The 18,487-nt window shown below is 30.6% G+C and overlaps 2 protein-coding genes across 5 annotated transcripts in view; one reads left to right on the forward strand and one right to left on the reverse strand.

The window, feature by feature from the left end:
* Window positions 1-18,253, forward strand: part of LOC124362954 (TAR DNA-binding protein 43) — a 41,622-nt gene extending 23,369 nt beyond the window's left edge. Inside the window, exons 5-6 of the mRNA XM_046817860.1 lie at window positions 6,389-6,463; window positions 17,999-18,253. The gene's annotated coding sequence lies outside the window, so the exon portion shown is untranslated. The remainder of the gene's footprint in view (window positions 1-6,388; window positions 6,464-17,998) is intronic.
* Window positions 17,780-18,487, reverse strand: part of LOC124362953 (spermidine synthase) — a 30,516-nt gene continuing 29,808 nt past the window's right edge. For all 4 annotated transcript variants that reach the window (XM_046817858.1, XM_046817859.1, XM_046817857.1 and 1 more), the window contains exon 6: window positions 17,780-18,170. In XM_046817858.1, the coding sequence (XP_046673814.1) occupies window positions 18,030-18,170 (141 nt within the window). In that variant the 3' untranslated portion in view covers window positions 17,780-18,029. The remainder of the gene's footprint in view (window positions 18,171-18,487) is intronic.

The following is an 18,487-nucleotide window of genomic DNA, read 5'->3' on the forward strand; positions in this document are numbered from 1 at the left end:
AAATCTGACGGTTTTGTCAGTCCGAAACCAAACATTTACGTCTTCCAAGTTTACAAAATTATAAATCACTTTTAGCCTTCTTCAGCATTGTTAATTTGTTATTGTATGATACACATTTTGTAACGAATAGGAAGAGTGGTTCCGGAGGAGGAAAGGAAATTACGCTCGGAAAGGATGAATATTGGGTGGATGAAAGAAGAAAGACTAGAAAATATAAAGTGACTAAAGTGGTCCAATGTAGGCCATAAAATTATAAATAAATAAATAAATGATACACATTATTCCGAATGCCAAACTTGTGTTAACAGCAAATTAAATTAGGTTGGAACTTCAACAAAAATGGTTTATTCCTACAAAATTGGATTCCTCCATTCTGTAAAAGAAATTCAGAGAAAACAGATAAACATGGTATACTGTACAGTATACCATTGTCAAGTCTGTGTGAAAGAATCATTAAATAGTTTGATATCCAGAAAAGAAATCCATATTTATTCTACTATAAAAGTAATTTTGCTTTCAGTGAAATTAGAAAAATTTAAGCAGCAAAATTTTTATGATAATTAAAAATTTAACAAATACATGATCTGTACCTTCAGCAACATTTTAAATAGGTATGAGAAGATGGTTAAATATAATATATTATATCTGATTAATCAGTACTTGAATTTTTAACTTGTGTTAATAATATTATAAATTATTTTATTATTTATACTATTTAAAAAAATTTAAATGTTTGATTTATGTGTCTGTTTTATTAATCATAGTATTTATGTTAAAGAAATGCGATCTAATAAATGTTAATTACACTTTTGCTATGTTTATTCCATATATTTTATTATGATATTGACTGAATTTTTAGATTTGTCTGGTTATATTAGTTATTGTTGCTAAACTAGAGAGATTTAATTTCTGTTAATGACTTTGTCCATTAATCTAATCTGTTTAAATACAGTAAAAGTTATTGTTCTTGGGTGGCATAAAATAGAACATATTTTATTGTTATATTATCATTTGTGGCATATTTTGATTTATTTTGAATTGTGGAAAAAATGTATATAAAGTATTGTATTTATATTTATTGAAAAAGTATTGTTTATTTTTATATGTGACATTGAGTTTTTTATTAATTGCTTTTTAGTCATGTGAGTGGTTTTTTGCTGGAGGGGTTTGGATTAACCGGATATTTAGATTAGTGAGAGATAATTTTCTTATTTCAATTAAATGTATTTAGCTGAGTATTTCAATAATTATTGTTCATTTGAGGTTAATAATGTATTGAAAGTTATGCCTCATTTACAGTATGAGTGGTTTTAAGTAAGCCTTAAGAGTCTAAAAACACTTCCGTTGTCTTTAAGATTTTTCAGAACACATTTATTGAAATATACATATGTAAATAGTTGGAACACAGTCTTGATTTAATGGGATGAAGAGGGTGTCCTGTGATTATGTAACTGCAACTGGAAAAATCTTTTCTTCCAAACTGGAACTGGTTTTAGAAACTTTTGTAGTCTTGCATTTACGATTTGGGAAATAGTTTGGAAATTAAGAAGTATAAAGTTTTAATAAATGTGATTACTAAGTACAAATATAATTGTTTTGTATTGAATAAAGTTATTAAAGTAACGAGACAGTAGCAGAGTAGATTAATTTGTAAACAAACTCGGTACACTAATAGGATATTTTAAACTGTGACATATTAACACATGTAGCCAAACTATCCACATACAACACCATCTTATGTGACAATGTGTCAACTTTTATTATTTCAACACTGATATTGATCTCAATTTAATGAATAAATATGTGAATGTATCATGTGGCCAGATATCTGGAGAAAGTTTTGTTTGTAGATTAGAAATTTTGTATGGAACCTCATAGACAAGAGGTTATTCTAATTGTAATTTACATAGACAAGAACGAACTGACCGTGCAAGGAATTTGGCAGAACATCGTTGAAGTCACTCAGTAGGCTAGCACAAATTTCCTTTTCTTTACCTGAGGTGTAAACATTTCTTTTCGTTATGTTTGTCCTATAGACTTGAAATGTTTCACACACATGATTGGCGTACTCCTACCTTGAAAAAAAGCTATATAACTGTGCAGTCTGGGCCATTAGTTCCATACATAACTGATTTCTTGTTTAGTTTTTTTTATAACAAAAAATATACTTCTGGCCATTTAAATTCACTTCCAGTCAAATGTATTTATGATTCCATAGTTGAAATTGCCTTGTTGCTTTGATCAAGAAAATATAGAAATGTGTATGTCTCTGAAACCTACTTCGACCAAAAAGCGTCTACTTTCAATCTAAAATATTTTCAGTGCCACAGTTGTGTTAGCCATGTTTTTCCAAGAAGAAAATATACATTTATACGTAGGACTGAGAAGCCTATCGGAATCAAAGATCATCTATTTCCGGTATAAGGAATATCCTTATTAAGTTCATGCAATATTTCAAAATGTTTATAATAGGCCTTTTTAGAAAGTGTAACAAAATGTATATAGTCTTGTTTTCGGACTGTAGTATAGGAAGGATTGATCTATTGAGCCATATTAATCTTCTTTTCTCCAATTGTCATCAAGCCACTAAGAAAAGATTTGTAAAAAAAGGCATATCACAATGTCAAGGAAGCCACTTATTTTCAATTACTATGTGCTAATTCACAGCTTTTTTCATTAAGGTGGTTTTTATTACAGTGTTTATATAGTATTTCAAATGCATTAGATGCTTTAATTCACCACTGGCTCAATCTGGAGTATAAAATAGATAGTAACTTGTGTTTGCTATTTGCTTTGCACTACTGATCAAGCACTGTATACTGAGAATTTCTAGAATTTAAATGTAAAGATAATATGTTAAAGCTTCTTTGATAAACGTCAGCTGAAAGTGTTAACAGCTGTGTATTGTCAGTTAAATTTGGATTATGATACATAAATTAATAATATTATTATTTTTACCAGTTGTAAAGTTTCCAGGAATTTTTTTCCAAACTTTCTCAGACTTAACAAATATTGACATCCTCGATATTAGTGCCCAGCACGTTTGGCAATTTATTTTATTTATAAGATTTCATAAACCAGTAAAGACAAAGAAACTTGAATTTGACACATATATTTTTCTTACCATCTCAAATCAAGAGAAAAATTAATATATTATCATATTATAGTGTAAAATGGAGGATGGTTCAAAATTTTAAAGCTTAATACCTTAAAAACAAAATGAAATTATTTAAAAAATAATAATAGTTGCTAAATTTAATTATAAACATTTTGACACCTAAAACTTAGTAATCCAGGAAATAGTGTAGATGTAAGCTTTTAACTGTTGTAGTACAAGGCAAAATGTTCATTGTTTACATGTTTATGGCATCATTAACCTTGCATTACAACTGTTCAAAGCTCGCAGTGTTGATCCACTTCTAACCACAACTGCATCATTTCTGGAATATTGAGTAATTAATTACAGTTTATTCAGCCTCGAGTATTGGGAATTATGTTTGATCAACCTCAAATTTTGGAAAGCGGTAGTTAATCCTTTCCTGGCCACCCCAGTAGATCCATCCCAGATAATCAACACTTTCCTCGATGATGGTCTTTTTTTGTTACTTATTATTACTCACAGTGTAACTGTCATGTGAATTCAAAAGATTGCTTGTGTAATTAGTATTGTTTTAGTTAGGTTTATGATCAAAGAAATATTTAAAAATGATCTGTAAAGTCTGCATGACATAACACTTTAAAAAAATATACTTAAGCAGTAATCCCATCACAATTCTTCTCATGATTCACAATTCACTACATACATACAAGGTGTTTGTAAAGTTCCATACCGACTTAATGGCTTAATATTTTCTGAATGATAACAGATAAAGCAATGACACCTGGTACATCGTTACTACACCTAAAAATCTACTTTTTGAAGTAACTATCAGTTTATTGTCATATCAGGAGGATGGCCTGAAAGGAGTTAGAAGAAAATCTTAAACGAGAGCACAGTTCAAGTAGTACATAAAATTAATGTATTAGGCTACTCATGTATTTTCTATAGGGCTCTATTAGGAAATCTGACCTGAAAAGGTTCTCCCTTTAAAAAAGATAGTGGTTTACAGGTTCAAAAAGTTACAATGTAAGTCCTGTTTTAGACGGCTTAATATTCTTGTTGTGTCCAAGTTGGGAAATTTAGAGTTTGTAAATACGGACTGGACCTAAGAAATAATGTTTTAGGGTTGTTAGTGACTCTTCAGCCAAGAAAGAATATTAAGTTATTTAAACCACCACCATTTTTTACTTAAAAAGAGAGAACCTTTTATTTGAGGTCGGATTTGCAACATTGTGTTTTCCTAATTGAGCCCTTTAATTTGATATACTACTTGAACTTTGCTCTCGTTTAAGATTTTCTTCAGACTCTTTTTGGGCTATGCCCTTGATGACAGAAAACTGATAGTTAGTTCAAAAAGTAAGTTTTTAAGTGTAATAATGATGTATTAAGTGTTATTGCTTTATCTGTAATTGTTCAAAAAATATTGAGCCGGTGGGAAACTTTATGAACACCCTGTATAATTATGATCTCATGTTTAATAGTTTTGCATGATTTGGAGTTTACAGTATCATATTGTGTGAAGATTGTGGTTTCAAACACGAAAGTGTAGAGTTTTTTCGTATATTTTGTGGGTTTGTCTTATTTGAAAAGAAAATGGCAACACAATGCCATCTTTAAACGCTTTTTTTTGTAAAATTTAATTTATTTACCCTTTAATTGTTATGAATTGTATTATTTTGGTAAATCTTTGAATGTGGTTATTGTTATTATAGTACAACAAAACAAATAAAATAGTTCAAAATACATAATTTATCAATAAAACATAATTAATTGATCAATTTAAACTTGATGTACTATATGTGCGTTGCTATATACATTTGCTTCACATTGCCTTAGCCTTAGCATTAGTCGACATCCCTAGCTTGTTTTGGCAAAAGCTTAAATAAATAATAGTACTTAGCATGTGTTGAGCTTAAATCTTATAAGTATTCTATCATGGAACAACATTATGTTCAGTGAGAGAGTATTGTAATTTTGTCTTTGTCTTCTTTGAAAATTTCAACACAGTATTATTCTGTTGAATCATTAGAGAAAAAAATATAAAATCACAACTTAATTTACAAGAATGCAAGAGTTAGAGAGTGAGAGAAAGAGAGGTAGTATTTATGAAGTGAAATTGTGAATGACAATGCTTAAACGGTTGGTAACTCTATATTTTATTTGTCCTAATCGGCTTAAACTCGACCATAAGATTCCTCGTAGCAAGGAGTACACACTAAGGCAAACAAGTGAACCTATAGGCAACAAGATAGCAGAGGGAGGTAATAATAATTATTAGTTTCGTGCAAAGTTGTTATACTGTTACAAAAGAATAAAATCTGGTAAATTTGTCATAATAATGAGTGCTGTAGAATTAACAGCAGCGTATAACAAAATTGAAATGCTCAAATAAAAAAAAATAATTGATTGTATTCAAAGAGGTTTACTCGTGTTCGATTTCAGATTTAAAATAATTAGGTTCCCTTACTTATATTATCATATAAAAATTATTAAGCTATTCGAACACCCTGAATAGTATACTAGTTTCAAAAATATTGTAGATCGTTCAAGTAATATTTAGAAATTTTGTTATTAATTTTAAATAATGAATAAATAATCATTATCAGAATAAGTCAATGTTCCTTACTTTTTCTTTGTAAAAAACATAATTTAACAACTTTAACACAAACAAATTTAAATTTGAATAAAATATTTCATAATTTTTTACAGAAGTTTTGTTAGAATTTATTACTTGCTTTTTGTTGTTTGATAGATTTTGCTTGAGTGCTATATTTTGTTATTTACTCATTTTACCTACCTGTACATACAAGAGCTTCAGAGATTGAGAGACAATGTTTCTAACAGGTTTTCGTACTTTCCTATGAAGTAGTCTGAATATTTTAATTACCTTTTCCTATTGCTAAAGTGTATTTTTAATGCAAATATTGGTTTAAATATTTTTGATGTAGCAATTATCCAGTTATTCCTTTAAAAGTCATATTTGTATTTTGAATAGACCCTAAATAAAAGAAATTGCTATAACGGTGAACATTTTCCATATTGATTGTAAATGATATTATTGTCAGACTCCTATTTCAAATGTCCACCATAAGTGCGCTTTACTGTAATTTGCAATGAAACAAAAATTAAATTTACTCTAAAAACAAAACTTGTAAATTAATAGTGGTAATCGTGAGATGTGCTTTATACATTGGTACTATTTTCTGAAGCTTTGTTTCTACCATCAGAATTGGCCCTATGGTAATATTACTGTTTTATCTTGTATAGTAACATTTTATTTCTCTGCAGGTGTTCCTAGGTTTTGGTTCCCAGCAGTGGGCTGAGATGGCGTGACAGAATTCTCTCTTTTCTTCCAACATTGTGGTAAGTTTTAAGCATTTTTATACAACTCAATATTGTCTGTGTGGCTAAACAATTGAACTCTTGCACTATTAACCCTATTATGAATCCTCCAAAACTATTAAATCACACAAAATATTTCTGAAATAAAAGTTAGTAATGCCAAATTTCATATCAATAAAATCGTTTTGGATCTATCAGTAAAATATTTATCGATTTTTCATATTTATACTTTATTAAAGTTTTATGCAATACTTATTGTTTTTTAAAGCAATATTATCCAATACAATACTGAATTATGTACATATTATATCAATTTATTGTCTATTGCTTGTAGATAGTAACAATCCATAAAGCTCCAGATACATGATTGTCATACTAGGAATTAGGGGTTCTCAATTAATGTGATTAATTTTACTTGTGTAATACATGAAATCTGACATAATGACGTCATTTTAACCAATTTTAAAAATGTTGATATTACTTCACTAGGTTTGCTTTTAATCCTATATAAAATATCTAGCTAATTTCTCTTTAACAGGGCTAACAAACTATGACTCTTTTAAGCTTCAATAATACTTCTCACGTTCTATAAGAGTCTTGGGATCAGTGGTTTATTTTATTGAAACGTGTAATATATTGACCACATTTACAATTCCAGTATTACATTGAATAGTTATGACATACTATATAATCAGTGATCACTATCATCTGTGAATTTAGCCTTGAAGGATTTCACTGTTATACAAGTTATCCTGACATCTTATTTTGGCCAAGATGTCAGAATACATCCTTCATGCACCGAAGTCGAACATGTTGTTTTAAGAGCCGTGCAGTGAGGCTCTTGACTTAAAGCCAGAGGCTCTATGGTTTGTCTGACTACACTTCGACTGCATCGTTGTTACAGCATTCACAATTGTAGTCGGATTCAACTCATTTGTTTCTTGTTTAGCCACAGCCATAGCACCAGAAATAGAGCTGATACTCAACCCTGCTTAGTGGCAAGGGACTCGCCTGACTTAAATGTTTAACATCAACACAACATTGAAAATAACCATCCATTTCAGCAATTCTGTCTTGGCGTTAACTTTTAAGAACCAATTAGTATTTTTCCTAGTGATGTGTGGTGTGATCTTCGCTTAGGCTGTGCTAGCGTTAGAATAAAAAAATTGACAGAATTATTACCCATATTCAAGCAAGGGTTCATAGTGAATAAAGTTGTTTTCTTGCAATTGACACCACTGCTGGTGAAAGCGGTGAGCTATTTCCTGCTTCTTGCTGTTACAGTTTTCAAAAGCCACAAGTTATTTTTCACAAAGGGATGTTGAGAGATTTTGAGATTAGAGCAGTTAGATAACAAAGTCCCTCGTGATACATGTTTCATACTGTCAAAAATTGGTTCAAGAAGTTGTTAACTATATCACTCATATCTGAGGACATGTTTAATTCTACTTATTTTAAATCGGGAACGTAATTTTGTGCAAATCATAACACTGCAAACATTTTAATATGAAATTCCAAGTATGTAATTGATAAAATAACAGTTCAGAGGCAACAATAGCATTGTTATTGGACTGTCTTTGTGCACAATTCTTTGATGGTGATCAACATTGTCACCTGTGATAATTTTAAAAGAAATGATAGAAAGGGGATGAAATGTGTTGTGAAATATGTGCACTCTGAAACTGAAGAGTCCCTTACATTCAACTCTAGCCAATAATATTGGCCAATTCCAACAATACTCAACCTGATTCAGCTTAATGAACTTTGCCAGAGTTGTGACAAGCACAACTTTTAATTTCTGACAGGGCATTCAAGTACAGTTCCAGGAGCATGGTGAAGGAGCACACTCTAATAATAGCTTTTGACTTTGTGAGATATTACACACTTTGTACTGAGTGACATATGACAATCTTGTCAGTGACAGTATCAGTTCCGATTGAAACACTTATGTCATCTTTGTAAAAAAATAATGGATTATTCCAAATGGATAAACACTGTATTGCTTTGATTTTGAATGCTTTTACCTTTATCAGTGGAGATTAAGTATCTATTAAGTACTTGCTGGAAAATTTGTGGATTAAAACACTTCTCAGTCAGAATATTTTGAATTAAGGGAAAGATCGATTTCTGCTTCAGTAGCATGAATTACTTTTGCTTCCTTTTGAATTTGGGATCAAATTCATGTTCATCTTCAATAAACTTATTCGTCACAATGTGGAATAATCACTAAATTTGAACCTTGCTAAGATTCTGTGAAGCAACCATATGCATCTTAAAAAGATAGCTAGTAATGTGCAAAGTCAATATTGTGTATTCTTCATATATGTCCTTTTTCTAATATCTGTTCTGCCTGTTTCCGTTTTACTAATATCCAATTGTTGCTGTTCATGAACATCTCATTCACTGGTGTAGATGTCAGAATACATGCTTTTTATTGGTTCTATTAACATTTCTTAACGAGTTGTCTTTTTTACTGCAACATCTACTAAGCAAGTTTATACATAGCATGCCATTGCCCAAGTTAGTGCCATTTAACTTAAAATCTTATCCTATTTGATTTACATTAACCCAAAAACCGGTAATTGAAGGGGGGTTTCCATTCTTTATTTCATGTTTCAATTGGCAATCAATCGAACGCTCATTGTTTTTCAGATGTCATCACTTATTATAATGCTTAAACTGGTGAATGTCGATATGATTTAAATACCGTTGGAAAACTGTAATGCTTTATTTGTCTTTGTCAATTGTGGTGTTTCAGTAATACAATTCAAAATGTAGTTCAAACAAATGTAATTTTCATTCATGCCATTTCAACTCGAGCATTTGTCCTGCTCTCGTTTTGTTATGGTTCAACTTTGAAGGTAAAATATGTTGTGATGTGTTTTGTGCAATAATACAGTTTAGATAAATATTTGTATTAATATTTTTGTAGGCTAGTCAACTACATGGAGACTAGGCTTAGTTTAAATTTATTAGGTATTTATTGTTTTATAGTGATATTTTATGACTATAAATAAAATACTAATATAAAAATATATATTTATTGGCTGCACTAACAATATCAAATAACTTTTGTAACATGTCTGGTGACTTGATAACTAAAAATAATTGTATTTTTTTATGTAAGCATGGTAACTAAAGTTTATTTTGTGCACTAGTTCCAGTTTATGCTAAAAAAGTAATTGACTGAGCGTTAGTGAAACCTATCACTTCTAGGGCTGGAAAAATGTAATTTCTATCTGTTTATCTGTCCAAGTGATATCTCGAAAACGAACTAATCTATAGACAAGTAATTGAGCATGAAGCTTAATTTTGTTATGAGGAAAATCTGAGTTTGATTATCGTGCACCTCACTCCATGGGATCAAAACCAATTTTTTCTGACCGTTTTGCCATGGTACCCAGGCTGGGTTTCCAACACATCTCTTTAAAGAGACCGTGCGATGGCGAGGACCGGCCGAATATCTTTTCCGGGGCCCGCCAAAGCTCAATATGACCCTGCATGGGATTTGGCTGAGTGTTAGTGAATTTGCATTGGATTTATGGCTAACCAGATGGCAACAAGAAAATGTGGCAAGATATCACGTGTTTGGGTTATTGTTCAATTTTTAAGGTAAAATATGATTATTATGAGTTGAAATAAGTGTAGGAATTACTAAATTAATATATTTAATGCAATAATATGTTTTGGTAAATTATTTTTATTTGTGTTTTTGTTGGTCAGTCGAACTACATATAGCTAATTCAGTATAGTAAAAAGAGAAATATAATAATATGGAAAGTCAAATAACAAGATTTTTATTTCAGCGCACTTTTACCTTGTACCGTCCTTACCTCACAGGAACTTTGATTAATTAAACGCTGCTATGAAAGCTAACTTAGTGAATAAAAACGTAAATGTATCATATGACAAAGATTTTGAGACGGTTTAATTTGTAGGTGTTAAATTTTGCATGAAGGTTCAATTATATTTAGACAAGTATGAGTTATATAATAGCGACATATAGTGTGGTATACTCCTATCTTGTTTGTTTATCACATAAAAAAGCTATACATTTTCTAAAACTAAACTAAATTTGGAATGGTTTGGCTACCACATAAATTTTTATTTGTTTATATAACAATTTTTTCTAGGTGTACCCCCACTCTTTAACTTTTTATGTACGGTAAATAATTTTAAATTTTTACGAGTATTATATTTTATAAAAAGACTATGCAAATCACTTAAAAACAGCCTGCCGGTTAGAGAAAAACAGTGTACCAGTTTGAGTTTTAAAGACAAGACAGGCATTTTCACTTAGGCTGCCATTCGAAAGCTTTTCTGAGGTAATCATTTTCAGTAACAATTTGTTCTTTGTGACCATGGCACAGCAGTGTCATGAAAATGACCAGTTGTACGGGCCTCTTGGCACCCAATTGATCATTTTTGCTCCCGCGTCACTATTGATTTGGCAATATTCTGTTGTCTGTGGAAAAATCCAATGCTATCACTCGTCAATACTAAAGTTCAAGCAAGCAGGTTAATCTTCCACTAAAAAAATGACACCCTTGGTATTTCACTTCGAAATTTAAATTAAATTTATCATAACTGTTTCAAAAATACTTTAAAAACTTTTCAGGGTCATCTTGAAGTCTTCAAAAATATTTGACTGTTTTGTTGAATCCAAGTTCTTAGTTGTGCAAGTATGATTAGTTTTTAAGATATAATAATTGACCATGATTGTAAAAATTTGACCATAGTCTATTGCACCATTGTTGCCTAATGGAAATAGAAATCTGAATTTAAATCTGAATATGGCATGAAACTCCCCTATTTTTTTAACTAAAAATAAGAGATGCAACAAGACTTTCTATCACTCACTTTCTAATTAAGTAGGTTATCAGAATCAGAATCGTATTAGGTTAACCAGATTGGTTAACCAAACCAAAACCATGATCATCTGATTAATCAACCCAGAGAGAGACCAGAGACAGAGAATGATTAACCAAACCAAAACCATGATCATCTGATTAATCAACCCAGAGAGAGACCAGAGACAGAGAATGGTTAACCAAACCAAAACCATGATCATCTGATTAATCAACCTAGAGAGAGACCAGAGACTGTTTTATTTACAATCAATTCATTTTTACCTTTTTTCTCCCAATTATAAAAACACTCCTCAAGCTTGTAATTAATTACTGTTGAAAATTCAGGATGTTGGCCACTGCTGTAAAAGGTATATTTTTTATTGCAATGCTTTTTTTATATTTTATTGTTGCTTTGTAAATTAACCGTTTTAGGACCAGCAATGAAAAAAGTGTTTGGGTTTTCATATCATTAGTTTGGAGTTTCAGATTTTGCTTAAATAACTAATAATATGTTGGTAATTTGGATTTTACGTGACAAAATGTTAATCAACTTCAAATAAATCGAATGTTAACGCCAAGTCTGTCAGTAGTAATAATGTTTAAATGTCTTTGATTTGGGTAATGATTCAATCCACAACAGTGTAAGAATCAAGACATAGTGCAGTTGACAACAATTGCTTGTTTCCATGACTGAAAGGCAACAATATTTGCTGGTTATTGTTATTGACATTTCCTAACTTTGAGTTTTTAATAGCTTTTTTAATGTCTGCGGTTTTTATAATTTTTTAAGTGATTGAAATATTATGCAAGTGACTGACACCTGTTATTGCAACTGACACTTGATAGTCAGATGGCTGCTATTGTCCGAAATTTGTTCAGTGGTTTACAATGAATAATCGTGTTTCAAAAATCACTAAAATACACTTAATCAACTACATAAACAACAAAAAAGTTAGTCAACGCCGATATAAATATTTTCTTTCCTGATTCACATAATTATTTTTATTTCTTTCCATATCTTAGTACATTTTTAATAAAATAACACTATTGTATACATTAAATTTGGATGTTAATATTTCTTATAATTTTCTACACGTGTGTAAACTGTGAAAAACAGTTTTTTGAAGGTGTTGGTAGTAAGATTTTGTTCTACACAAAGTATTTATTATGTTATTTCCCCCGGTCTGTACAAAGTATATTGTTTAACCCTTTGATGTAGTTCTTTTAGTGTGTGGTCTCCTACAGTGGGAATTAGATTGAACAAAACTGTTACAAAAACATATGTTTCGTAGAAAGTCTGTGAATATGTCAGATAATTTTTGTAATATCTTTCATTTTTCAATGAAATATCCACAAATAAAATTAAAATAAACTGGTACAAATACTTTTCAGTAAACTTTTTTCATTTTTGGATTTTTTATTTAGCCGCCACCTTGGTGTTGTTTTTAGCTATGGGTTTGTTGTGCTGTTTATCAATAATATCCCTTGCTCTAATTTGAAATAGAAGTCTCAATTGTTTAGTCCAGCACCTTGGTCAAGGTCGTTTTGAATAGGCTTCAGAGCCCTTGGTATTGTAATCATTTTCGGTTATTTGAGGACTGACTGTCAAGAATGTTTTCTTCATAACTTTCCTTACACTTTTGTTTTTCTTGTAACTGAGCAGGTCATTATCAATACTATTACTACCATCCACCCAAGGTCAAGTCCACTATCCTGCCGAAAACTAATCTCAGGATTGAAATAGCATTGCAATCTCAAACAATTTCATAAGATAAGCCAATTCCATTAACGTAAAATGCCCACAAATATCTAGGTAAATAGTGCATGTTTTACTCATGCTGTTACAGTAACTGTGATGATCTTCAATGGTTATGTGGTCAATATAATTCAGTACTTGGCTATAAGGTAGAATCACATGACACGTTGATAGTACATGTTATATGGATGTTAAGGTTTTAAAAGTCATTTGAATATCTATTTGATATCAGTTGCCCCATTAACCATTACAATTTTATAAACTGTACGGTCTTCTAGGCATAGAAAATCTGAAGTCACAGCCTGAATAGGTTAAACAATCATTTCAATAAAAATGTAGTTTTAAATATTAAAGTAGCTATAAAAATAATAGTCTTGGAGGGGTAAGTCTTTTTACGGTATTCTATAATTGGCTAAAAAGACATTACTGATTATTATATGTTTAAGTAAAAAGATGTTTTCCGTAACCTAATTCTTTAAATTTATAAGTAATTTGTCTTATTGTATCCATTTTAAAATTTGTTACAAAAATGTCACATTATTATCCTAATTCAACTGTAAATTTCAGAAATAATTATTAAACTAGAAAGAGATTAAAATTTCACTCCTTTAAGGTCTGTTATAGCTTTCAAATTTGATATGATTCAAGATACTCCCCAGGAAGAAGTCCAGGCTTTCAAAAGTGGGGTTTACAATAGAATCTAATCTCCCATCACCCCATTGTTTTTCATACAAAGAAACATACCCAAAAAAAACCTAAACTCCATAGTGGTCACAGTGATACAAACAATTATGGAATAACAATATTGTTAAGTGGCATTAATAACTATATGCAAGGAGTAAAAAGTGTGATTATAAAATGAAATATAGAGGAATGGTCAAAAATATTATGCAGAAAACATACATTTGTACAAATTATTTATTTACTAAAATAAAAAAATACAAAGTTGGCTGGTGGTGACTGACATTTAATTTGATTGGGAGAACTGTGATGTTGGTTTACATCCATTATGCAAGTGGAAAGCGTTAACTCATTACGCATCTCTCTAGTTTAGTTCTGTAATAATAAAAATAATTCCAAAATTGTAAAAAAAGGAAATGGACTCTATGGTATTTGATTTATGGGCATTAATTGAAATTAGAAACAAAAATCAATTCTGTAGGGATGGAATAATAAATCCTGAAGAGTTACTACTACTAAAGAGAGTCAGTCCAGCAAATCTTGAACCAGTTTAATAGCTTTATGTTTAGGAAACCAGCCTAGCTACAGCAGTGCACTTGACTTGCGAGGTGAATTTTATTTTATACTTAAGTTTTCCGTTTTTAAGAATTAATATATCGGAATATTGCAATAATGATTTGGGTTGCTAATAACGGCTATTTACTCAGGTAAACATGTGTGGTTGGTTTTTAAGTCTGCTTATAATTTCTGTAAAAGAAAGTTTATTACAATTTTATTTAAAGTTTAATTTTGTGCGTGTGTTGTAATTAATCTGTTGTAATTGATTACAGTGTGAGTGTCGGCAGTTGTGTGGCGTGGCCAGCGTAACGTACTCAACACGTCCATGTTTGTATATAGAGTATGGAGTGGGTGAGAGAGTGAGTGAGTGAGTCCGCGTCTGGGGGAATTGGAGAACTGAGGTCCATATCCGTTTCGTTTTTTCCCATCCTTCTGGTGTTTGGGAGTTTTACAAATATTTTATCAGTTTATATTTTAATGTAATTAGTAATGAAGTGGGCTAAGTTATTAGTTTAGAAGTATTTGGATAAGAGTCCCTTAATTTTTACAAAATTTATGTTCAACTAATTCGATAATCATGAACAAATAACTTTGTTAGTGCTTGTTGAAATTGCCATAACGTTAATTTTATTTAGAAAAATGGCTTGTTGGTTCTTGCAGATTCAATACCCAAATATATTCAGATTTTGCTATTTACTTTTTATAATTTATGTTCTGTTATCATAATATTTCTTTATAATTGTTTATATACTAAGTATATTTTAGAAAAAAATTAAACTCCTTATGTTTTTATCTCATAAGATTAAATAGGCTATAACCTTACAGTGTATCATTTTTTATTTTAATATTTTTATGTAAATATTGTAGTCAATTCATATATTTTAATTATCTTATTGTTATGATGAATTTTTATAATAATGATATTTTAAAATGTTTTTTATAAATATTCATAGAGTGAGGTTAATATGCTTCAGAAAATATTTATTGGAAAAATATTTAATGCCAAGCTTGTAGTGACTATGACAGTGACATACATAGATAAATGTTATGTTCATGCACTCAAAGTTTTAAAAACAAGTTGCCTAATACAAGTTTGCCATATATAAGATCGAAGGTTAAATGTAGTTCAAACAAATGTATCACTTTTAGTAACATATCAATTTTGGTCATTAACTGCAAAAAAGTACCAATCCTCTATTGTGCATTTTTGCAGTGTACTAAATTATCTCATAACTTTTTTACAGTAACTGTTTTATTCTTTGTTTTATCGTCGAACATGTTTCATAATTCTCAGGGAGAGACAATCACTTTGTACTTAGTATTTTACAATTTTTATTTGTATTAAAAACACACTTAAAAGCATTTTTAATTTAATACTAAAAAGGAATGAAAAGAATGCTTGTAGAAAAATACTTTTATCTTCAAATGAACATAATTTTGAATAAAATTTCAAATGGTAACAGTTTTTGTTGTAAATAAAGTTGTAAAACTTTCCACAAATTTTATAGTTATTTAAAATTTGTAAGTTTTGACTGCTTGACACAGTATATATTGAACCTTTTTACTTTCCACATTCAGTACCATCCCACTTGCCTGATCTAATTACGTTGCCATAAGACATCTTGCAGAATATCTATTACAATTTAATTTTTATTGTATTGTATTAAAAAAATGTACATGTTAACATAAGTAAATACAATTCTGTAAAGAATCATTACTTATGTGTTTCAGTATAAAACAAGATGTTTTCCAATGGGCCATATATAAATGACAAGAGAATAGAAAAAAATTATTTTATTGCCAAAATGTTTGTAGGCTACACAAACAAGGGCTATTCAGAAAGAAAGGATGTTTTGGCATTTAAAAAAAAGGAACAAGAAAAGCATTTTATTATATACATGTGAAAGAGAAACTAAAATACTATTTTTCTACATAATGACCATACAAATTCAGGCACTTATCATAGCGGTGGACAAGCTTTGAATCTGATCTCAGCCACTCAGTGACACGTACCTGTAGATCCTCATTGTGAAATTGCTGTGTTGCTGGACAAATCTTCTTTTTCGGGAACAAGTGAAAATCACTTGAAGCAAGATCAGGACTGTAGAGGGGATGAGGAAAAACTTCCCAGTTGAATGAGTTCCAAGCACATGGTTTGCTGTGTGATGTCGGGCATTTCATGCAAAAGCAAAATGTTGGATGACAATCTTCTCTGGCGCTTGTTTTGGACATCTCTCCTAAGGTTTTGCAGTGTTTGGTAGTGCCTCTCGGAGTTTATTGTTGCATAAAGTTCGAGAAAATTAATAAGAAGAACACTTTGCCTGTCCCAGAACACTGTTGTAATGATCTGCCCTCTTCATGAAATTTTGCCACCAGTGAATGTAAATTAATCATGACCTTGTCTTTGAAGTTCCTCATTTGTTAGAAAGTGCTGACCTCCAAACCATTTCTTCTGTTTAGGAAAAATAAGGGAATAGTGCTAATAAAGTTGCTTGATACTAGGTCTAGCAACAAACTTTTATTCTTAACCTCCTTCATAATGCTTGTCAGTTCAGCCATCTATTAACTTTTGATACCATTCATGCACAACACAATCACTCCATAATGTTTTCTCCGTAAACACGGCACATTCTCGAATTTCTACTGCACCGTTCCCTTCTGCTTGCTGGAAACGAATAACACTCAAATTTGGTGGGAAAATCAATGGCCATGTTTATCGACTGCAGCTGAGCTTAGCACAAACTGGCCAGTTGAACTCGGGCAATGAAAAATACAGTGAGGAAGATGCATGCTCAACTACTGCGCACTTCTCTGACCTGCCACTTGTCTGGCCATCATGACATGAGATCAGAGGTTAAAAAACCGGTCCCTTATATTAACAAAATTTATATTTAAATAATTGTAATTAAAAAGACACCATTATTAATATTTTGGTTTTGCCAAATATAATTTGGCTTAAGTACAATTTTCAACTGTCATCATTCCAGAAAGATTTTTTATAAAGTTATATGCAAGTAAGGCTTTTTCCAATTCACAACCTACATATAGTATTCACAATCAAAACGTTGTTTGGTTGTTAAAAATTTCTTTCCTTCCACCCAGTTCTTGTTCTAACAAAAGTCCCATTACCAAATCTAGTGACCTTCTAATCATAACCTGAGAGGCAAGTCAGCAGCCTATGTTGGAGTCTTGCTTATGTAATAAATCAGATTCTTCTCTCTTGCTTCTCTTAAAAGTTTCATCAGTAATGATCAATGACCACTAATTTTCTAAACCATGATGATCCCTCATTAGCAAGTTGAACAATCTTGCTGAAATTCCTCTGAAGTCCACATATTTCATTATTACTGAACAATTTTCATTGGATTCAATTTTTAGCACATTTTATTGTTATCATAATTGTGGTACATAGATTTAATTAACTTACAAAAAATTAATTGGTCAGTTGGAATATAGGTCAAAAGCCATCATGAGGAAATAAAAACAATTTTATTTTCTTTCTTAAGTACATTTTATTTCATAAAAATAATAGTGAGGTGGGAACCATGACTTATAACCGAACAACAAGAGATCTCCCCTTTGTAAAGTAAAGTTATTTTAAAACCTTTAACATGAGAACAATATAGACTTATAAAAATAGTGTTATAAAATCTGTATATAAAATAAACTTCATATTTAATATAAAAAAATGTTTGTTCATGTTGTCAGCAGCCTATTACAACATGGGGCGAGGCGGATACTACTAGCGCAAAGAGAGGGCCTGCTGCGCGAACCGAGGTAGACTGAATGCTGCACGATGCACCTCTGCGCTGTAGTAGCGCAGCCCCATCTGGTCCAACTCTTCCTCGGAGAATATCCTCAGTGGCTCCTTAAAATTTGTTTCCTGTAACAAAGTAGATATCTCTTTGAATATAAGTTTCATCTGAAAATGACTCATTACTGGTTTAAATAAAACTGTTAAAAATATTTTTGAGTTTTTTTTTTCCTCAAAATAGTGTCGTAAATTCCCAATTTATTAAAATATTTTTAAATTTTAAACCCTACATTTCATTGTATAGTGTGAAAATGCATTTTATTACATAAAAATGTGTTATTTTTTATTATATTATCAGTCGGGTTAAAAAACATTTCTGGAAAATAACTGTTGATGAAGGAATGACCATTTTAAAATTACCAAAATAAATTGTTTACTAATAATTC

This window comes from Homalodisca vitripennis, chromosome 5 (genome assembly GCF_021130785.1).
Source record: "Homalodisca vitripennis isolate AUS2020 chromosome 5, UT_GWSS_2.1, whole genome shotgun sequence".
In the NCBI taxonomy this organism is placed as follows: domain Eukaryota; kingdom Metazoa; phylum Arthropoda; class Insecta; order Hemiptera; family Cicadellidae; genus Homalodisca; species Homalodisca vitripennis.